This window comes from Papio anubis, chromosome 4 (assembly GCF_008728515.1).
Source record: "Papio anubis isolate 15944 chromosome 4, Panubis1.0, whole genome shotgun sequence".
NCBI lineage: Eukaryota > Metazoa > Chordata > Mammalia > Primates > Cercopithecidae > Papio > Papio anubis.
Window position 1 is genome coordinate 7,966,751 of NC_044979.1, and position 22,766 is coordinate 7,989,516.

Sequence of the window (22,766 nt, forward strand, 5' to 3'; positions counted from 1 at the left end):
CCAGTCTAGCCAATGTGGTGAAACCCCGTCTCTACTAAAAATACAAAAATTAGCCAGGCATGGTGGCAGGTGCCTGTAATCCCAGCTACTCGGGAGGCTGAGGCAGGAGAATCGCTTGAACCCAGGAGGCCGAGGTTGCAGTGAGCCAAGATCGCACCATCACACTCCAGCCTGGGGGACAAGAGAAAGACTTCATCTCAAAAAAAAAAAATTTAAACAATGAAACATAAATATTTTCAGATGGAGGGATGATAGGAAGGTACCAGAAAGGGAAGGGGTGGAAAAGCTCTGTCTCTGCCTTGGGCCCGCCTATCACGGAGACAAACCCAGGCAGTGCAGAGCCCAGACCCCAAAATACCCCTAAGTGTTGAGGGTGTGGTCTGGCCTGGGGAGTGGCTGGATATCTGGGAGGGCAGAGGTGGGAACCTGAGGGAGAAGGACCTAACCTTGACCTCAGCCTCAGACCATGGGTCCCTGCTGCCTGCCTGCCTCCTACTGGGGGCCTGCCAGGCCCACCTGTACCCAAATGCTGGCAGGCTCCCTGCCCGCTGGCTGCTTAGGGAGGTGCTCCCACTTCCCCTGCCCTTGCTTGAGCTCTCTAGGGCTCCTTCATTCTTCAGGTAGGCTGGGCTCCCCCTCTGTGCTGGGCACTGTGGAAGCTCAGCCCTATGAGACCCGGCCCTGGAAGAGCCCATGAGATGGCCAGAGATGGGCTTGTCTGGCTGGAAGTTGGGAAGAGGCTTCTCCAAGCTGCAAAGTTAAGCGTTGAGTACATAAAAGGGGAAGATTGGCATTAGTGAGAACATGGCCCTGAGGCTTGATGGACCCAAAGCCTCCCAGGGTGTATGTGTGGAGGGTGGGAGCGGGTATGCACATGGGTGCGGGACCTCATCTAGGTAATGTCTGCAGTCACATAGAATGATCTGACTCAATCTGTGTGTGAGCGCAACTGTTTGTGTGCCTGTGTGTGCGCGCCCACGTGCATGCGCGTGTGTGGTCCTAGTGTAGGTGATGTCTGCGGCCACACAAGATGCTGACTGCGTGTGTGACTCGTGGGCGTGTAGATGCAAGCACAGACCTACGACACATCTGTGTACAGGCTGAAGATCACAACGGGTCTGGCCAGGGCCCGCCGCTGGGCTCCGAGCTGGCCAGCACACCGACGGTTGGATGGGGCGACGCTTCCTGCTCCGGTCCCTAACTCATTATTAAGCTCCTCGCTCTTTGCAGACGCTCCCTGCGCCTCCCCCGCTCCGGGCTGCAGCGGCGCAGGCGCCGGGCCGAGCCCAGCGCCGAGCCGGGAGCGGGCGGCCGCGCTCCGGGCCGGGGTCCCGGGGGAGCAGGTGAGCGACCCGCGCCGCGCGGCCCCCACGGCCCTTGGCGAAGGCGCCTCCCGGCCGTGCTGCGCCGGCGCCCCCGCCTTCCCTGCCTGGCAGTCTCTGTTCGCCTCTGTTGGCATCCTCCTCCTCCCCCCTGCCTGGCATCCCCCTCCTCCCCCTGCCTGGCATCCCTTCTCCTCCCTGCCTGGCATCCCTTCTCCCCCTGCCTGGCATCCCCCTCCTCCTGCTGCCTGGCATCCCTTCTCCCCCTGCCAGGCATCCCCCCTCCTTCTCTTGCCTGGCACCTTCCCCTCACCTGGCACTTCCCCTCCTCCCTACCTGGCATCCCCTTCTCCCTTCCTGGCATCTTCCTCCCCTCCTCCTTTCCAGGTATCTCCCCTACTCCTGACTCTTTCCGTCCCCCCGCCTGGCACCTCCCTCCACCCCCACCCCAACCTGGTACCTCTTCCTCCTACCCCTTCCTTGCACCTCTTCCCTGACTGGCAGACTCCCATTCAGCCCCTCTGTGACAGCACCTCCTCCCCATCACTGCCTGGCATCTTCCCCTCCTTCCCTCTCCAGTACCTTCCTATCCTCCTTCCACCTGCATCTCCCCTCCTTCCCTCGTCTGGCACCCTCCTGCCTGGCACCTTCCCCTCCTCCCCCTGTCTGGCACCACCTCCTCCCATTGCCTGTCACCTCCCCCCTGCCGAGCACTTTCTCAACCTGCTCCTGCCTGGCATGCTCTGCTTCCTACTCCCCCTGTCTGGCACCTTCCCTCCTTCCCCTGCCTGGCATCCTCTCCCTCCTTCCCCTACCTAGCACCTTCCCATCATTCCCCTGCCTGGCACCTTCCCTGTCTCCACTTGCTACCGTCTTCCCTGGATACCCCTCTCCTATTCAGGTTGTCCCTCTGTCCCCCACCTTCCTGCAGGGCACTTCCTCCCAACCCTGGGCTGGTAACCCCTCCCCTATTGCATCGTCCTCTCATCCTCCCCTCCCACTGTGTCTCCCAGACCCCACCAGCTCTCCCATCCCCAGCACTCCCTGTCTCCAGCCTCCTCCCTTCTCATCCCCTTTCCTCCCAACCCTAGTCAGGGTTCATCCATCCGCAGCAGCCCCTTTTGTCCACATGGCTTAACCAGACCCTGAGCCACTCCCAAGCCCCACCTCTGTCACCCACACCCCACTCCTACAGCACTGCTCTCTTCTTGGCTCCCATGCCCCACGGTCTGCTCAGGGACTTCAGTTCATACGTTGGGTCCTGACCCAACAAGCTGGAGACCTTCCTGCTCTTCCAGCAGGGAAGGAAGCAGGGCAGGACTGGACAGAGCAGGCACTAGCAGGGACCAGGAGAGAGGTGCCTAGGCCAGCCAGTGGTCATGGAGCAGGCTGACTACCTGCCTGCCACTTCTGGAGTCCCTCCGTGCCCCTGGGCTCCAGGACCATCCCGGTTACCATCCTGACCTGCCCTCTGGTCTTTGCCTCCAATGCCCAGCTCTCTCCCTCCAACCATTGCCACACCCCAAAAACTGGCCTCTCCAGTCAGGCTTTGGGCTCTGCCTGGGGTCCCTGCTCTGTCTTTCAAGTTCTTTGTCCCGCAGGACCCTGGGGCCGGTATCTGTCTGCTCCCGGCACATAGTGCTCCCACCCACTCCCTGCCTTGTGCCACCCTAGACCCAGCTGGCCTGTGCTGGTTGCCTCCATCCTAGCCCCTTTGTTCTGCACAGCTTCCTGGCTTCCTCTGACCTCTGCTCCAGGGAGTTTGGCTTCTTCCCAGCCTCCCAAGGCCTCCTTGAATCTACCTTGGGGCTCAGGGTGTGACCTCTCCTTCCAGATCCTCAGAATGGCCCTTGGTGCTACAGGCGCAGTGGGCTCCGGGCCCAGGCACCGAGGGGGCACTGGATGACTCTCCAGGTGCAGGACCCTGCCCTATGACTCCAGGTCTTCAGCACCCACCCACCGTGGTACAGGTAGGTGCCTCCTCCCCTGCCAGCCCAGGAGCAGGAGCTCTGGGCCCCATGGAGAGTCGGCCAGCCCTTGGCCCCTGCTCCCACCACATGGCCCCTCCTGCCCATGGCAGGGCCTCTCTGTCCCTCTCCCCACCCCTGCTGACACCTGTCATTAATGTCCTTCCCTCCATCCCACACTCCCTTTTCTGTGTGCCTTCTCACCTCCTGGTGTCCTTAGGTCCTGCCTCTCAAAGCTGTTCTGAGCCAGGGACAACTAGCCTGAAACCAAGTTTTGGGTTCATGTGAGCATAGTCTGGGCTCTGGCATGCTCCACTTCCTCCCCACCCAGACACCCAGACAACACCCCATCTCCTCTCACTGTGCATGCAGAAGCGTACGCATACGTGCACATGCTCACATGCACACACACCACATGCTGTCTGCGAGCTGGAAGGAACCTGCTGATTCCTTGGCACAACTTGTGCTCAGAAACCTCTAAAAACCCTGCAGGGCCCCAGGCAGGGTTCTGCTTATGGCAGGAGGGAGGTGGCAGTCGTCTATTGCACAGCCCGCGGTGGGAGCCAACCCTGCCCTGGCCCAGGCGCACCTCTAGCTCTGATGCACTCTGGGACCATTGCTTGCTTGTAGGGCCCTCCTAAGCCTCCTCCCCAAGGAGTGAGAGGAAGATGGTCCACACTTGTCCGCATCAGTCCCCACTTGTCCAGAAGGACACACTGAGGTTCTGGGCAGAAAAGTCATCTGCCCCAGAGCCCCACCCAGCATGGTAAGGGGTCGGATCTGAAGTCTGGTCTGAGCTCTGCCTGCCCAGCCCCACCCATCATCACGCTGGCTGGCCTTACCGGTGGGAGGCACCTGGCAACAGGGTAGGTGCTGTCAGGGCCTCAAGGCACGTGGAGCCCAGTCCCTGTCCTCAGGGCCTGCAGCCTTGGAGAGCAGCCTTGGCAATCGGGCACAAAGGGCCACAGACCACACAGGCCTCAGAGCACTGAGGAGGGAGATGTCAGGAAAGTCCTGGAAAGGTGCAATTGGAAATGACTCAGAGGAGCCTGAGGTTCGGGGAAGCCTGGGGCTGTGGGCAGAATGAGAGTGCTTTCTGCTTCTCCTTCCTCAGAAGTTGGCAGAGGAACTCATCCTCCTGCCAGGCTGCTCTGAAGGCCAGGGACAGCCCTGTTCCCCTTCAGACTCCCCCAGTGCCCCTCCTCCTCCAGTGAGGTGCAGGCCCAGGGAAAAATGGGGCAGAGCACCGGCTGCTGGGGAATCTGGCCTGGCCCAGAGGATCCAAGCCACACAGGGCAGCAGCAGGCACCAGTCACCTGGTACCCATCACCAAGGAAACACGCCTGGTGCCGACATGCCTAGCCCCACACCTGAAGCCCTGGGCCACCTGCAGGAAGGTCAAGGCCTCCAAGCAAAGGTCCCACCCTCATCCCCAACACCTCCCCAGCACCTGAGGTGAACTGGGGACTGGTTGCTCAGTTTGTGGTGGTTGGTGTTTTAGCTGAAATTCATAAAGAAAAGGTGTGAGCTAATATATTAAACCAAGCACTCTACAGTTCTGGGGTGGCTGAGGGTAGAGGCCAGGTTGAATAGGGGGCAGGCTGATGGGAGGCAGCTAAGCTTCCTGGGGAGGTGCACCTGAAGTGGTCCCCCACATGGAGAGTCCTCCTGATACTTGACATGCACTGAGTTAGGCCCTGAGGGGCTCCCCAGCAGCAGTTGGTGGGAGCCCTGGGCTGTTCCAGACCTTTCCTGAAGGGTCACTGCAGGATGGGCACAGGGGAGGAGGGCAGGGGAGGCCTGTGAAGATTGGAGCTGGGGCCCTGGGGCAGTAGGTCCATCCTTGTGACACCTGGCCCCAGAGTGGCCCTGGCCATGAGTCAGAAGCCCCAGCTCCAAGAGTGACAAGGTGGGCTAAGTTTGGCACTTTATTTTGGAATCGCATTAACATGCAATCGGTGGTGTGCGTTGCAGGCTTTTGGCAGCCAGGCAGGCACTTGGGCATTTGGATGCTGACAGGCCTGGTGCTGGTGCCTAGGCATCCGTCCTCACCCCAAGCTGGCAGTGTGATTGCAAGTGATTAGTGAGAATTAAGTGGTGGAGGTAATGAGCTAGAGGTGTCACCGGGAGGAGGCTGAGACACCCCTCAGGGATGAGTGGACTTCCCTCAGCTGTGGCTGGACTCAGAACCATCTGGGGCCAAGCTGAGGCCACCGCCTGCTTCTGACGGGTACTTGGCTGAGGGACGTCTTGTAGGGACCATTGCTGTGTCCCCCGGTGCTCCTTGCTAATGAGGGGTGTGGGAATCCTTGGTGACTCATAAAGGACCATAGGGGAGGGCTGATCACTTGGGCCAGGCCCACCTTTTGGGATAGCACGTTCTGTTTATTGACTTTCCAAGCTGTGACACCAATTCTTGGCACCCTACACTTACTTCCAGGGATTTCAGAACGTGCCTCATGAGCATGTGCCCCACACAGGCCTCCTACTGGAACTTAAAAATTTGGACCATCTCCCACGTGAACCTTTTTCCCAGACCGAAGAGCATTCTGGGCAAATGCCCTGGAGTGAGGGACACTGTGCCATGAGGGAGGGAGAGGAAGACACAGGGAGGTGTTCTTATGCTCTGCCTCATCCTGAAAAGGGTTTCAGGTAGTTTTCAAAGATACATATAGTGAGGAAACTGAGACAGAGATAGAGCACAGAAAACATGGTGTCACCTAGGATGTGGCTGCGGCACCAGATGCAAACCATGAGGCCCGGAGACCCTGAGGCGAGCAGAGAAGCAAGCAATTACATGATTTACACTGTGCATAAGATAAAAAATCAGACAACTTGCTCAAATCACTGTGATTTCTGGTCCCGAGCCCTTGGGAGGTCTCTCCTGTATGAGGAAATGAAGGGGATACCATGTGACAGAGTTACACAATGTTCTCAACAATGTCACAACTACTTCCTAGGGCTAAGGCAAGGACCAACACAATACTGCCCAGCCATAAACATATTGGTAATATTGCTTAACCCAAACTTAAAATTCGGAGCAACTAGAGGAGTGCATTACTACCTTCAGGAAATACCCTCTTTCTCTTTTGTGAGAGACAGGGTCTCACACTGTTGCTCAGGCTGGAGTGCAGTGGTATGATCATGGCTCACAGCAGCCTCGAACTCCTGGGCTCAGGTGATCCTGCTTTAGCCTCCTGAGTAACTGGGACTACAAGCACAAGCCACAATGCCCCCTAGCTTTTGCTCTTTTTGTTTTGTTTTTATTTTAGTAGAGATGAGGTCTCACTATATTTCCTAGGCTGGTCTCAAACTCCTGGGCTCAAGCAGTCCTCCCACTTCAGCCTCCCAAAGTGCTGGGATTACAGGCATGAGCCATCGAACCTGACCAGGAAATACTCTGTATGTTGATATTTACAACCATGTTTCTGATAAATATCAGGCAGCAGGAAGATTTATTTGAAATTGGAAATTAAGTTCAGTCACATTCTCCAGTAGGGGTAATATCCTTATAGGAAATAAAGAGCTCCTTCAGCACGTAGGCCCCACAGGTGAGTCTGGGTATGAGGAGGGACCAGCCCTGGTCTTTCCCCACAGGTCCTGAACCCATGCAAAAACAGGCACAGGCCTCAGTTAACTTAAGTGCAGGGAAAGTCGAGCTGAAGAGAGGCTTGAACCTGAGGCCCAAGTGTTGTCCTATTTCCTAACCTGGGTTTGCTTACCTGGGCACGGGAGCAGAAGGAGATGATCTGTGTCCTAAAACAGACTCGCCTGGAAGGGGAACACTGGCCACAGGATAAGCAGCTTTGCCTTCAGCACCTTTACCCCACCCTCCCGGGAGAAGGATTGTCCGGCTGGCGCAGGCCCTTACCACCTCATCGGACAGAGCCTCCTCCCACAGGGAAGAACGGTGGGGAAAGGGCCAGGGTCATTCCAGCATCTCGTCTCCTAGGAATAGAGTACATTTTCCTTGTGAACACGTGAAGACAAGGGAGTAGGGCCCCTCCGCGGTGGGGTGGACGGGCCACACTGCTGAACAGTGACCTCGAGGCTCAGGTCCAGACCTGGAATGACCAAGTCCACCCCCTTTCTTATCTCTCCATTGGAACAATTGCCACATCCTTTTATTTGATGTTATTTCCTAGATAAGTGTCAATTCCATCCGCTCCTGATTGCCCACGTCACCGCCCTAGTCCACGCACTGTGGTCTTCTGCCGCCATCTGAGTGCCGCATACTCAGCCTTGCCCCTGCACCAGACCCCAGCCCAGCACTGTAACCAGAATGGGCTTCCTAAACACAAATTTGATTTGTTCCACCTTCCACTTCCTTGTGGCTTCATTCGTGTGCCCTCACTCAGGGCCCTCACACCTGCTGTTCCCTGCACCTCCGACACCCTTCCCAGCTCCCTTCACCTGGCTAACTGCACTCATCTTGAAGTCTCCACTTCAGTTCCACCTCTTGCAGGGAGTCTTTCTCCCACCCCTGCTTGGGCGTGAGGACCACCCACTCTCTTCTGTCTTGCAGCACCTACCAAAGAGTCTCATGCTGAGCTGTAGGGCTCCTTAAAGGCATGGCTGCATCTGTCTTGTTCCACACAGTACAGAGAAATATTTCTTGAATGAATGAACAGATGTGTGAGGCAGTGGACAGAGAGGGGATGGCTCTATGGCTGATTCTAAAATGAGCCCCAGATCCCTCTTGGTGCTGTCAGCCTCACCCTCTCAACACTACCACGATGCAAGGGGGGGCCTTTCTTGCCTGCCAGCCTTGTCCTGCTGTTGCCTGAGCTGCCCCATGCCCCGCGCCCAGCAGCCCTCCCTCCTGTAACTCCGTGGTTGGAGGAGTGCTCCATGCTCATTCCCTCTTCAGTTATTCCCATGGTGAAGGAGAATGTCACTCCCTCTGACCTTGGTTTTGCCTTTTGGAGTTGCAGGGAGAAACCCCTTTCTCCCTCCAAGCCATCTGACCACCTTTCAACATTTGGAGGCAGTTTTCCCACAGGACCTGTGTCTCCGCCCGGAACATCCAGCTCTGGCTCTTTCAAAGATTCACTGCCTTTGTGCCCCCTGGGGAGCATTGGAGATCCCCCCCCAAGGCCATGGCCCACGCTTGGAGCCACCTGGGCCTGTGCTAGAAGGTGAGCTCTCCCTCTCCAGCCAGACAGATGAGGAAAAGGTACTCAGTTTTCTGAGTGACATGTCTCGTCTGTAGAATGGGACATCATGCCCTTCTATAAAGAAGCAACGGTGATGCCAGATGCCTGCATTCACCAAGCGCCCCTTGCCACTGCAAGTGTTCACATGGGATGCTGAGTGCTGTCCCTGCTCTAGGTGTCATCTGCGTACCCCAGAGCACCATCTAATGCCACCGATGCCTCCCTTGGTTGCAGGTCCCAGCCTGCCATTCATGCTGCCTGCTTATACCACTGGCCACCACCCAGGCACCCAGCAGTCCATTCTTCCTGTTCCATATCTGTCAGCCCCAACATGGAGCTATCTTAGCTTTAGCCCATCTTTCCAGCCCACAGCTCCCATCTAGCCTGGTGCAGTCTGCGGGTGTGAGAGGCCTGTCTTCTTTGCCTTTCATAAAGTTTTTCATTGGAAAAAAGAAAAAGTAAGTCAGCAGGGCCCAGGAGAGAGCCCTGTGGTCCCTGGAGATGGCTCAGGGTGGGCCGGCAGCTAAATCCACAGCAGGGGCCTCGAGGGTGGGTAGCCTTGAAGGAGGTGCCAGTGGGTGGGAAGGTGCCCCCCGTGGGGGCCTAAGTAGATGCAAGAGAAGCTGAGCTCCAGTTTCAGGTCTACAGCACCCACTCCACTCTCCCCAGCAGGAAGCAGCACTGTACTTTTGCCTTTTCATGCCTCAGTTTCCCCTCTAACTCCCCCTCCACCATCACCTCACTTGCATCTTACCCAGGCCTCTTCCTTCAGAAGAAAATTCTGTCTTTGAGACACTTTTGATCCATTCAGTGGACAGAGATGTCTCCCCCTGCCACCCGCCACCCACCATCACAGCCCCCACCCCAGATTCAAGAGCAGCTGCCACAAACACAGTGACCTGCAGGAAGTGAAAGAGTGAAGTGGCTGGGGGCAGAGTAATAGCAGCCAGTAGAGACTGAGGGCTCACTGTGGGCTTTGAGAACTATTTCAAGAATTTTAGGCCAGTCGCAGTGGTTCATGCCTGTAATCCCAGCACTTTGGGAGGCCAAGGCAGGAGGATCGCCTGAAGCCAGGAGTTCAAAACCAGGCTGGGCAACAAAGCGAGACCCCATCTCTACATTTAAAAAAAAAAGAGAGAGAATTTTAGGTGGTTTAATTTATCCTAGCCACAACACTATAAGGTAAGTGCTGTTATACTCATCATCACTCTAGATAAGGAAACTGAGGCACAGGGCATGAAGGAACTTTCCCAGTGGTCAAGGCAAGAGTCCCAACTGGTGTCTCTCCACCACATTTAGCCCTCAGAAATTTGCTGTGCCCAAACCTCAGGGGCCCTCACAGGGATAAGACAGCCACCCCTTTATTCAGGGTCTCAACCCAGCCCCTCCTCTTTTGCCCCCAGCACTGAGGCTCACAGTCAAAGACCATTTATCATCTCACACACAGCCTGTTCCACTCATTGACTGTCACTGCTGTGCCCCTAGGAGTATTTGAGTTTGCAACCCCTAAAATAGGGAATGGGGAGGAGATGTGGCAAATGGGAGGGCTCTCGCCCCTCTGAAAAGGTGCAGCCCCTTCTCAGCTCCACCTGATTGTCTCTAAGTGGACTAGTGGTCTGGTCTTGCCAAATTTCTCATTTTTTTTTAGAGATTCTGGAAATCTGGCTTTGATGTGAAATCTCTCAGTCTTTAAGGTTGGTGTCTAATTAAAGTGTTTAGGACACAGTGAGGGCTGAGCAAAACCTGTCTGCCCTGCCCAGTTTGTAACACTCACCTTGAGATCTCCTTGCCTGCCGCTTGTCCCCTTCCCTCCCTTCTATCCCCTAGCCCAGAAAACAAACCAGCATTTCTCACTGAGAACTCAGGGCCCCCAGTTTGAGAAACACTGCATTAAGAATTGCTGTCACTTTATTGGTTTGTTTGTTTGTTTATTTATTTATTTATGAGACAGGATCTCGGCTCCATCGCCTAGGCTGCAGTACAGTGGTGCGATCATGGCTCACTGAAGCCTCAACCTCCTGGGCTTAAGCAGTTCTCCCACCTCAGTGCCCCACGTAGCTGGAACTACAGGTGTGCACCACCACACCCAGCTAATATATTTGAATTTTAGTAGAGAGGAGTCTTGCTGTGTTGCCCAGGCTGGTCTCCAACTCTTGAGCTCAAGCAATCTGCCCACCTCAGCCTCCCAGAGTGCTGGCATTACAGGCTTGAGCCACTGCACCTGGCCTGCTGTCGCTTTAGTTGGCTTCTTGTCAGCTACATTATAATTACAATGAAATTATAAACAAAATGCAGAGTCTCTTCAAAAACTTGAGGACCTTCTCCCACAACAGACCCGAATCCCAGTTTGAGAAGCAGTGCTCATAAATCCTCATGATGACTGCTAATGGGAAGGGCGGGGCTGTTGTAGAATCCCTCTCAACTTGTCTGTGTCTTAACTTAAACCCAGAGTACCAACCCCTGAGGACTTCAGAGTACATTTGATAACGAATGGGGGAGCAGTCAGATAGTAACTCAAAAAGAACATGGACCTTATGATCAGAAAACAGGAGTTTGAGCCTCACTTTCGACACTAACTTGCCCTCCAGCTCTGAGTCAGTCTTTCAAGAACTCTCTACGCCTTGTGTTCCTGTCTTTAAAATGGATATAGTAATAGTCATCCTTTCAGCTTCCTGGACTGTGGAGAGAACCAAATTGGATAATGCATGTTGAACTACTTTGTAGGCTAAGCTCCATGAAGCTCTATGTGTTAATTTGGAGGTGTTTGACAAAGTGTTTCCCTATATCTTTAGGGTATGATACATAAACGTGGGCTGGATGCAGTGGTGTGCCGATAAATGTTTAACAACTGGCTCTTGGCAGGACGGGGCGTGGGAGCAGAGTTCCGGTTTGTATCGTTCGCCAATTCCTGTGGTATAAATACCACTAGCTGGGTGCAGTGGCTGAAGCCTGTAATCCCAGCGCTTTGGGAGGCCACTGCGGGAGGCTCGCTTAACGCTAAAAGTTCAAGACCAGCCTAGGCAACAAAGCAACACCCCATTTCTACAAAACATTTTAACAGTTAGCCAGGCATGGTGGCATGCACCTATAGTCTTAGCTACTCAGGAGGCTGAGGCAGGAAGATGGCTTGAGCCCAGGAGGTCCATGCTGCAATGAGCCATGATCACACCACTGTACTCCAGCCTAGGCAATAGCCAGACCCTATCTCAAAAAAAAAAAAAAAAACCTCCCACAGTGGCTGATGTTCTGACATGACACACTAGCATATTGCTCGCTGGATGTTACTATCATTGGGCGAATTTGCTGAGAATTGAAGAAAGACTAAGCCCCAAAGGGTGTACATTAGTCTGGAGAGAGCCTTGTCTTGCTTCCTGTCCCTTTCTCAATACATTCAGCAAAGATTTAGATGCAGATTGATGGTCACACTCACTGGATTTATGAATGACACACAGCCAGAAAAGATGGTGAATATTTGGATATTTTGAATTAATATTCAAAAGCTCTCAACATTCACCTTCTAAGAATTATGGGCTAATTCTTAGAAGATGAATATTAACAGGAGTAAATGTTAAGTGTCCCTTCTTGAGACAAAAAGACAACTTTACAAGTAGGGGATAGGGAGACATGTTTTGCATAGAGTAGGAAAAAAAAATTGGCTGGGCGTGGTGGCTCACACCTGTAATCCCAGCCCTTTGGGAGACTGAGGTGGGCGATCATTTGAGGTCAGGAGTTTGAGACCAGCCTGGCCAACATGGTGAAACACTGTCTCTACAAAAAATACAAAAATTAGCCAGGCATGGTGGCACACGCCTGTAATCCCAGCTACTCAGGAGGCTGAGGCATGAGAATCACTTGAACCCTGGAGGCGGAGATTGCAGTGAGCCGAGGTCTCGCCACTGCACTCCAGCCTGGGCAATAGAGCGAGACTCTGTATCAAAGAAAGAAAGAAAAGAAAAGAAAAAAAATGAGGTTAAATTGACAATAAGGTCAGTTCAAGTCCACAGTGCAATGAGTGATTACCAAAGAGTGATACATTAATGGCCATGATGACTTTACTCAGTACTCTGTGACTTAAAGAGAATTTTCACATATGGCAAATCATTACTATTTTGCTATGCACAATACCCCGTGAGAGAGGTAAGATGATAAATGCCCACTGATGAGGAGACTGAGATCAAAGAGGTTAATGGTGACTTGGCACTTTTATACTCCTGTCAATGGATGATGGAATAAAGGCTCAAACTCAGGCCTTCTGGCCCGGATTCTGCCCTGTGCTTTGCACCCTGCTCGGAGGGCTTGCTTTCATCAGGCAAACCAGAGGATGTTCTGAGGGGAGGCCCAGGTGGTAGGTGGACTAGCAGGCAGGTCTCATGACGACCACCCTGGGAGTCCTGAAGAGCAGGCTGTGGGGGTGTTGGGTCACTAGGGCCACCCCAACAAAGGACCACAGACCTGGAAGCTTAAACAACAGAGATTCCTGGTCCCAGTGTGGGAGGCTGGAAGTCTGAAATCAAGGTGTCAGCGAGGTTGGTTCCTTCTGAAGGCTGTGAGGGAGGGATCTGTCTCAGGCCTCTCTCCTTGGCTAGAAGTTGAGCATCCTCTCCCTCTGTCTCTTTACATCATCATCTCTCTGTGCAAGTCTCTGTGCCCAAATTTCCCTTTCTTGTAAGGACACCAGTCCTATTGGATGAGGGCCCACCCTAATGACCTCATTTTAACTTGATTACCTCTTTAGCGACCGTATCCCCAAATAAGATCACATTCTGATATATTAGGGGTTAGGACTCCAACATATGAATTTTGGGAGACACAGTTCAACCCATAGCAGGGGTACTCTGACAGGTGCCTTCAGAATTTGGAGATGTGTCTTACAGAGGAGCAAGATGGTCAGAGCCTCAGGGAGCTGATGGGGTTCAAAACCCTGGGCTATCCCCATCACAGGAAGAACCAAGGCCCCGAGGGACAGGTCGACTCCCTGCCACTGTCCAGTCCTTGGGCCCCTGGGCTGCTGGAACACTAGTGCCCCACCTGGCTCCATGAAGAGCCAGAGGGCAGCCTCCAGCCTCCAGTTCCGGCAGTTACCCTGGGCAGTCAGTATGCCACCTTCCCAGCTAGTCCTGGGCCTGGCCTCACGGTCTGCTCCCCCTCTGCCACCTCTACCACTGCTGCTGCTCCATGCTGGCTTCCGACGCTAACTCCAGCAGAGGCTTGGGCCCAGCTCCGCTGGACTCCCCAGAACTCCATGGATCCCACCATTGACCTCCTCAGCTCCACATCAGGGAGAAGGAGGTGGCCTGCTGGGGAGTTAGGTGTTTAGCGGGTGATTGCCTCCGTCCTCCAGAGGAACTCCCACAGTTCCTACCCTAGGCGCTGGCCTGGCCTGGCCTAGTGGCTTCTTGTGTGAGACCATCTTCAGAGCACTTATCTTGGGCTTCGGAATGGCTTACAATCATGCTCTCCTCTTCCGACACCCTGTGCCAAAAGCCACTGCCATCCTGGGACACTTTCCAAGGCAGGAGCTGACATTAGCTCCTCTCTGTTTCGGGGCAAAATCCTGACTTTGGCCGGGTGCGGTGGCTCACACCTCTAATCCCAGCACCTTGGGAGGCTGAAGCAGGCAGATCACTTGATGTCAGGAGTTCGAGACCAGCCTGGCCAACATGGCGAAACCCCGTCTCTACTAAAAATATAAAAATTATCCAGGTGTGGTGGTGGGCACCTGTAATGCCAGCTACTCGGGCGGCTGAGGCAGGAGAATCACTTGAACCCGGGAGGCAGAGGTTGCAGTGAGCCAAGATCATACCACTGTACTCCAGCCTGGGCAACAGAGTAAGACTATGTCTCAAAAAAAAAAAAAAAATCCTGTCATCGGGAACCTGACCTTCAGACCCAGTGGCTGATCATAGCAGGTCAAGAGAATGGCAGGTGCAGAGGTCCTGAGGTGGGCAGGGACCCAGTGAGTTTGAGGACCAGATAGGGACTGGCGGAGCTGAAGGCACCCACAAGGTGGAGTCAGCCCTGTGAGCCCTGGCAAGGAATGTGGATTCTGTCAGTGCCATGAAACCATTGTCAGATCTTAAGCAAGGATGTACTGTGGTCCTCACTGCATTTTTTAAAAGATCACTCTGACCATGCTGTAGAGACAGACAGAATGGAGAGATGGGACGATCAGTGCAGAAGAAAGATGGTGCTGGCCTGGACCAGGGTAGTGACAGAAAAAATGCAGAGACCAGTGGGCTTGAGAGAGCAGATAACAGTGAAACTAATAAAATTTGCCTATGGATTAAATATGAGGGCCAAGGGAGAAGAGGATGTTCATAATAACAACCACAGAACAGCATGGAAAATGGCCAGACCCTGGAGTTGGGCTGAGGGAATTGGATGGCTTGAAAGATATGGCGATGTAGATGGGCAGCATTGAGGTTTGGAGGGGTAAGAGGGACATTCTCCAAGGTGGAACCTGGGGAGGGCAAAGACAGGGCTTTGAGGCTGGTGAGGAGGCCTCCTTGGTGAAAGTGGTAGGGCCTTGGTGGACACATGGCCATCCTGCCTCTCTTTCCCCTCCCTCCCCAGCTGCCTCCCAGGTTTGAAGTGTGGTTATAGCTTCAGCCTTGATTTAAATCCCTCAGAACACCCCTTGGCATTTTTTTAATAAAAAAAAAAAAAAATCCGTTTAGCAGGAGTGTCTGGCACATTCCACTTCTTCCCATCAAGTCTGCCCACAGCCTCTGGGCTAGGATCTAGGCTAGACACAGGCCACCCGGATGAAAATCCCAGCTCCACCCCTACCAGCTCTGCAACCTTGCACCAGTCATTTTGCTTCCTTAGGCCTCAGTTTCCCCACTTGTAAGGCGGATTAAGGATTGTCCTCGCAAGGTAGGGGGACTGTGGACATGAACTGAGCTTGAAACAAGCAGTGGCTGCTCACAATAAGAGCCGTGTGTGCTGGCTTCCCTGTCACTAGTTTTAGCCTGCTGGGCTCTGCAGGGCACCTGTCCTGCCCTTTCCACTATTCATGACTCTCGCCAAGATAAAGCACGAGTCTTGGGTGCCTCTCCCCTGACCTTCACAGACGTGCCCAAGGAGGCAGAGCCCCTGAGACCCACAGCACCCCATACCAGCCTTGGGCATCCCACCCAGCTGGGGCTCTCCCTGGCTGTGCTCAGGGTCCTGCTTAGGTGTCACTACTCTGAGACACCTGTTGGGGTAGCCCTGCCCCACCCTGTTAGGGGCCCCTCCTCCCTGCTCCCGCAGGGCCCTCTGGACACACCTGGCACAAAAGCCTCTATCCATCTTGTCTTTCTCAGTGACCACCAGGTCTCACGGGCGGAGGCCATGTCATGCATGTAAATGGGCAGCGCTTCCCAGGAGCCGTCCCAAAGGAGGTGCTCACTAAATGTGTACAGAGAACAGAAGGCAGAGGAGCGCACGGGGTGGGAGGAGGCCCTGCTTTTCCTCAGATGCCGTTATCAGCAGTTCCCAAACCTCTGCTTTTCTAGGCCGTAACTGGCCTTACAGTGTCTTTTTAAATTTAAGTCCCAAAGCTGGGCATGGTGGCTCATGCCTGTAATCCCAACACTCTGAGTGGCCGAGGTGAGAGGATTCCTTGAGCCCAGGAGTTCGAGATCCACCTAGGCAACACAGCAAGACCTTGTCTCTACAAACAATTTAAAAATTAGCCGGGCATGGTGGCACGTGCCTGTAGTCCCAGCTACTCAGGGGGCTGAGGTGGGAAGATAGCTTGAGCCCAGGAGGTCCAGGCTGCAGTGAGCTGTGATCACACCACTGCACTACAGTCTAGACGACAGAGCAAAACCCTGTCTCAAAAAAAAAAAAAAAAAAAAAAACTGGTTTAAGTGCAGTGGGTGTGCTAACGTGTGGTGGCTTCTGAATGTCTCCCTCCTGTCCTGCAGCCTGAGCTGCAGCCCCCACAGCTCCGTTGCGGGACCACAGGTTTCCCACGGCATAACCCCCTGCACGCTAACACCACTTGTGGCTGCTCTCTGCCCAAGGAAGCGTCCAGTGGTTTGAGCAGACCCCACACTTCCCGCAGGGCTCCCAGAGCCGCCGTAATTAGCCACTCTGAATGATCACCTGGCTGGCTTCTAAAAGCGGCAGCTCGGCCCTCACCTGTACCCGCCATGGCGTTTGTGATGAGCCTGCCACTGAAGGGTTCTGAGAGCTCCCTGGTTCCACTGCGCCCCACCCTAGCTGGGGGTTGGTTGGAAGCAGGATCATTCAAGTCCGGGAGATAAGACAGATGAGCAGCAGCCGAGGCCACAGGGAATCCAGGCTGTGGGACAAGCAGGCAGGACCGTTGGGAAGCTGATGCTAACAGCTGCTGCTCGTTAAGTGTTGACCCTGTGCCAGGCACTGTGCTGAATCCTGCACATGCTCAACCACATTTTAATCCTCACATCCACCCGTGCATCACGTGAGGGACCCCCAGTTTTGCAGATGGGGAAATTGAGGCTCCAACAGGTCAGGTAACATGATCAGGGTTATGATCACTCAGTGACTGGGTGGGGTTTGAACCCAGAACCAATTGACTCAAGGGCTGTGGTTCTCAACCCTGGGGCAATTTCACCCTCCAGGGACAAGGGTCAACATCTGGAGATATTTTGTTTGCCACACTGGGTAAAGAATAGAGGCCAGGGATGCTCCTAACATCATACAGTGCACAAGGCAACCCCCACAATAAAGAATCATCCAGCCCAAGATGTCAGCAGTGCCAACTGGAGAAACCCTGTTCTAGAATCCAGGCTAGGAGCCATCACACTGTGGACTGCAGAGACCCTGCCCAGGGTAGTGGGTTCAGGCAGGGGTGGAGAGCATAGCCAGCCTTAGTTACAAGGGTTTGCCGAGAGCAGGCCCCAACATCTGCCGCCTCCCCACTGCCTGCCCCATGGTGAGTCTTCACGAGACTTCTTGGTGCCACTGTAGCCATTTGAGCCCCAGAGTAAAGTCTGCTGAGTTACCAGTGTGCTGTGTGGGGCCGGCAAGAAGCTGAGCTTCCTGTGAAGTCCTTGGTCATGGACAAGCCTCACAAGCCCCATCTCTTCTCAATCCCACTTACTTTTGCCTGGTTCTCCAAGAAATTGGTGGTCCACTCGGCATAGACAGAGCCTGTTGCTGTTCTCATCGCTTCTCCTACCCCTCTTAAGGGCCAGCTGGATCCTCTTTAAGTTCTCCAAACTAGCACCAAGTGGCACCAGGAAGGCAAGGCGAGGTGGTAGGGGGCTGTCTCAGGGCACCCCTTGGCTATGTCGGGGTAACGAGACGTTCCCAAAGGATAGCCAACTGAGGTCCAGGTAGGGGGCGGGGTGGCGTGTCGCCGTGGGATTCGAGCATGTATAGGAGTTACACTTGGTCGTGAGGACCAGAGAAGCCACAGGAACAAGGGGCTTGTTCCAAGTTTAGCATTCATTTTTTATTTTTTCTTGTTTTTGGCTAAAAAGTAACAAAGGGAACCTTCTCAAATGCATTGAAATTTATTTCAGACACCTTGGTGGTAGCACATTTTCTAGAATTTGTATTCCCAATGTTTCAAACAATCAGCTTGAGATTTTGAGGGGTGTGTTTAAAAGGATAATTAAGGGTAATTCAGCTTAGCTCTACAGGCTTTCAGGGATCTTGATTTCCTTCTTTAAAAGGCAGGTGTTTGGGGAAGGTGGGGTTTGTATGTTGGTGAGTCTGTCACTACCCCCAGCAGGCAAGCTTTAGCATGGGGACACTGGGGAGGCAGCTTGGGGTAAAGGAGAAAACCCAGGAACCTTGAGGACAGGAAACCTGATTTGCAATCCTAGCCCCACCCTGTGATAGCACAGTGAATTTTGGCAAGTCACACAACTTCTTCTAGCCTCATTTTCATTATCTTTATAATGGGGACCCTGCCAGGAACCTGATAGGGTTATCTTTTGGGATCAGACAGGTTACTGTGTGTGGAAGTACTTGGTCAATGGTAAAATCCTATACAAATCTAAACCAATGTTATTACTCCTATGATAACAAGTCTCGGCCAAGCATGGTGACTCATGCCTGTAATCCCAGCACTTTGGGAGGCCAAGGCGGGTGGATCACCTGAGGTCAGGAGTTCGAAACCAGCTTGGCCAACATGGTGAAATCCCGTCTCCACTAAAAACACAAAAATTAACTGGGCGTGATGGTGCGTGCCTGTAATCCCAGCTACTCAGGAGGCTGAGGCAGGAGATCATTTGAACCCAGTAGGCGGAGGTTGCAGTGAGCCAAGACTGTGCCATTGCACTCAAGCCTGGGTGAAAAGAGTGAAACTCCATCTCAAAAAAACAAAACAAAACAAAACAAGTCTCAGGTTGTAACCTCAGCTGGCATTTGGAAATCTGTGCTGAAGATCCTGAATGGGGTCGGAGTGGGCTCTCTTCACCTCCACGCGTCACATGTTGGAGGCTCTGCCATGTGCCAGGTACTTGGGATTCAGCAGCAAAGAAAACAGATAAAAAGCCCTGCCTCCTTTAGAAAACACACACACACACACACACACACACACACAGCCCCTACCTTTTCGGAGCTTACATTCTTTTTTTATTTTTTATTTTTTTGAGACAGAGTCTCACTCTGTCACCCAGACTGGAGTACAGTGGTGTGATCTTGGCTCACTGCAACCTCTGCCTCACAGGTTCAAGCGATTCTCCTGCCTCAGCCTCCTGAGTAGCTGAGACTACAGGTGCCCACCACCACACATGGCTAATTTTTGTATTTTTAGTAGAGGTGGGATTTCACCATGTTGGCCAGGCTGGTCTCAAACTCCTGACTTCAGGTGATTGGCTTCCCAAAGTGTTGGGATTACAAGTGTGAGCCACCACGCCCAGCCTGGAGCTTACGTTCTAATGGAGAAAAAAAAAAAAAGGCATCAATGTAGGGAGTAGATGATATAGAAAGGTGGAAGGTGTAGGGTCCTGTAGGGAGAGTGGAGGGGAATAAAAGAGATGGGTGTGTGGAGGGAGAGGGCTTGCAGTTTTTAATCAGGGAGACAGACTGTGCCTCACTGGGGAGGAGACATGTGAATAAAGGCTTTTGGGAGGTGAGGAGTCCACCAGGTAGATTGTCAGAGGAAGAGCATCCTGAACTGGCATGGACCTGGAGTTTCCAAAGCACTGCAGGGAGCACAGAGGCCAGGGCAGAGAGAAGGTGGTGAGGGAGATAGCAAGAGGTGAGAGCAGAGGGGACAGGGAGTAAGGATGAGACCAGATCCTGCAGGACCTTCAGGACCTTGGCCCTTGCTTGGAATAAGATGGAAGCCCTGGAGGGTTTAGAGCAGAGCAATGCCATAATCTGACTCCCTTTTTCTTTCTTTTTTTTTTTTTTTCTTTTTCTTTTTTGTTTTAGGTGGAGTCTCACTCTGTTGCCCAGGCTGGAGTGCAGTGGCACAATCTTGGCTCACTGTAACCTCTGCCTCCCGGGTTCAAGCAATTCTCTTGCCTCAGCCTCCCAAGTAGCTAGGATTACAGCTGCATGCCACCACACCCGGCAAATTTTTGTATTTTTAGTAGAGACGGGGTTTCACCATGTTGGCCAGGCTGCTCTCGAACTCCTGACCTCAAGTGATCCACCAACCTCCAGCCTCCCAAAGTGCTGGGATTCCAGGCATGAGCCCCCGCGCCCGGTCCTGACTCCCTTTTTAAAGAACTTGTTGCCATGTTGAGAACAGACTGTCAGGGCGAGGCTGGAAGCAGGCTACCCAGTAGTTGTGGTTTGGAGCTCGGGCGGCACCCGGGGAGAGGTGAGAAGCAGTGGGCTGCTGGGTCCAGAGCCAACAGGATGTGCCTTCAGAGTGCATGTGGGGTGTGAGGGAAAGGCAGGGGTCCAGGGTGTTCCAAGGTGTGGGCCTGGGCAGCTGGAAGGAGGGAGAAGACTGGGTGGAGGATGGGGTTTGAGGCAAGAGAGCAGGAGCTTATTTTGGACAGACCATGTTTGAGCTGTCCACTGAAGATCCAGGTGGAAACGCTGAATAGGTGATTGGATAGATGTGTCCAAGGATTGGGAGAGAGGACCGGGCTGGAGGAAACTGTGGGAGCTGCTGACATACGGGTGGTGCTGGATGTGATAAGACCGCACAAAGGATGAGATCTCTGAGGAAGTGAGCGTGGAGAGGTGAGGAGGACCCAGGCCTGAGTCCTGGTGCTCCTGCATGGAGAGGGAAGAAGAACTGGATGGTCCCCAGGGACTGAGAAAGAGCAGCCCAGGAGGCAGGAGGTCAGCCAAGAGGGGGAAGTGTCCTCCCTCCACGGGAGGAAATGTTTGAAAGAGGACAGAGTGTTGTGATTTTGCCAGGTGCAGTGGCTCACACCTGTAATCCCAGCACTTTGGGAGGCCGAGGCGGGTGGATCACAAGGTCGGGAGTTCGAGACCAGCCTGGCCAATATGGTGAAACCCCATCTCTACTAAAAATACAAAAATTAGCCGGGTGTGATGGCAGGCGCCTGTAGTCCCAGTTACTTGGGAGGCTGAGGAGGAGAATCACTTGAACCCAGGAGGTGGAGGTTGCAGTAGGTTAAGAACTGACAGCCGCATTTGCCAATGTGGAGGCTACCGGTGGCCCTGCCAGGAGTGTTTCAGTGGAGCAGCCGGAGCTGCATCTGACAGGATTGGGATTCAGGGAGAATGGAAGAGCACAAATGAGACAACTCTTTTGAGAAGTTTTGTTGCTACTGGGCAGCAAACTGTAGGATAAGTAGGGTTAAGAGAGATTGTTTCAGGAGGCCAGGTGCAGGGGCTCACGCCTATAATGCCAGCACTTTGGGAGGCTGAGGCGGGAGGATCACTTGAGCCCAGGAGTTTGAGACCAGCCCGGGCAACATAGTGAGACTTCACTTCTATTTTTTAAAACGTAATAAAAAATGAAAGAAGAGCGTTTGTTTCCAGTGGGGATGTAACAGAACTTGCGCATGCTGCTGGGGGAACTCCAGGGGAGAGGGGAATGTTGATGAAATGATGGTGTGGGAGAGAATTGCTGGAGCAGTGTCCTTGGTGTGGAGGAGGGACAGAACTGGCACACGGAGGCACGGCTGGCTGTAGTCGGGAGCACAGAGAGCTCATCTGGAGGAACGGGATCAGCTGCTGGCAGGCAGAGGGTGTGGTGGGAGGCTCTGGAAGTTCTTCGGAAGCTTCTTTTTTCTCAGTGAAGGGGGAAAACAGGGACATGAGCTGGGAGTGAGGAGGATGGAGGAGAGGTTGGAGGTCAGAGGAGGGAGAAGATGCAAAAAACTCCTGTCAGGGTGTGGGAGCAGGCATAGATGTGACTGTGCTGTGGGAAGAGTGGTCTGCCGGGCAGCACGATGCCAGCTGAGCTCATGCCAAATCCACAATGAGACCGGGAGGGGTAGCTGTGTGTCTTTCTCTGGCCACATTCAGGTGCATGGTTGCAGGGGAGGAATTGATGAAGCTGAATTTACCTCTTAAGAGAGTCAAGAGTATATGCAAGGGGCCGGGTGCAGTTGCTCATGCCTGTAATCCCAGCACTTCGGGAGGCCAAGGTGGGCTGATCACTTGAGGTCAGGAGTTCGAGACCAGCCTGGCCAACATGGTGAAACCCTGTCTTTACTAAAAATACGAAAAGTAGCTAGGCATGATGGTGTGCACCTGTGGTCCCAGCTATTCAGGAGGCCGAGGCACAAGAATTGCTTGAGCCCAGGAGGCAGAGGTTGCAGTGAGCTGAGATCACGTCACCTGGGCGACAGGGTGACACTCTGTTTCAAAGAAAAAAAAAAGCCAGGCGCAGTGGCTCATGCCTATAATCCTAGCACTTTGGGAGGCCGAGGCAGGCAGATTGCCTGAGGTCAGGAAGTTTGAGACCAGTCTGGGCAACACAGTGAAACCCAGTCTCTACTAAAATACAAAAAATTAGCCAGGTATGGTGGCAGGCACCTGTAGTCCCAGCTACTTGGGAGGCTGAGGCAGGAGAACTGCTTGAACCCAGGAGGCAGAGGTTGCAGTGAGCCGAGATCGCACCACTGCACTCCAGCCTGGGTGACAGAGCAAGACTCCATCTCAAAAAAAAAAAAAAAAAAAAAAAAGAGTACATGCAAGGGAGGTTAAAATGGTCAATTGTGTGTTATGTATCACCGTCAAAAGAGCCAGGAGATTCAATATGTAACAGCAAGGGGTAGCTGTGGGGAGGGGTGCAGAGTGGTGAAATGAAGCAGAGGTTCCAGAGGAGTTGCAGGACTTGGAGGTCAGGGAGCTGGACAGGGTGAACTGGAAAAAGGAAAAAGAGGAGATGGTGGTCAGCAAGTGGGGCTCATGGGACTGAAAGTGGGGGGCTGCGGTTGCTGCAGTCATCTAAG

General features: G+C 53.5%; 1 protein-coding gene across 1 annotated transcript in view; it reads left to right on the top strand.

Annotated features, from left to right (window-relative positions):
* Window positions 1-742: 742 nt before the first annotated feature.
* SMARCD3 (SWI/SNF related, matrix associated, actin dependent regulator of chromatin, subfamily d, member 3) overlaps window positions 743-22,766 on the top strand; it is a 38,691-nt gene continuing 16,667 nt past the window's right edge. Inside the window, exons 1-2 of the mRNA XM_031665018.1 lie at window positions 743-1,343; window positions 3,157-3,292. Coding sequence (XP_031520878.1) covers window positions 3,254-3,292 — 39 coding nt within the window. The 5' untranslated portion in view covers window positions 743-1,343; window positions 3,157-3,253. The remainder of the gene's footprint in view (window positions 1,344-3,156; window positions 3,293-22,766) is intronic.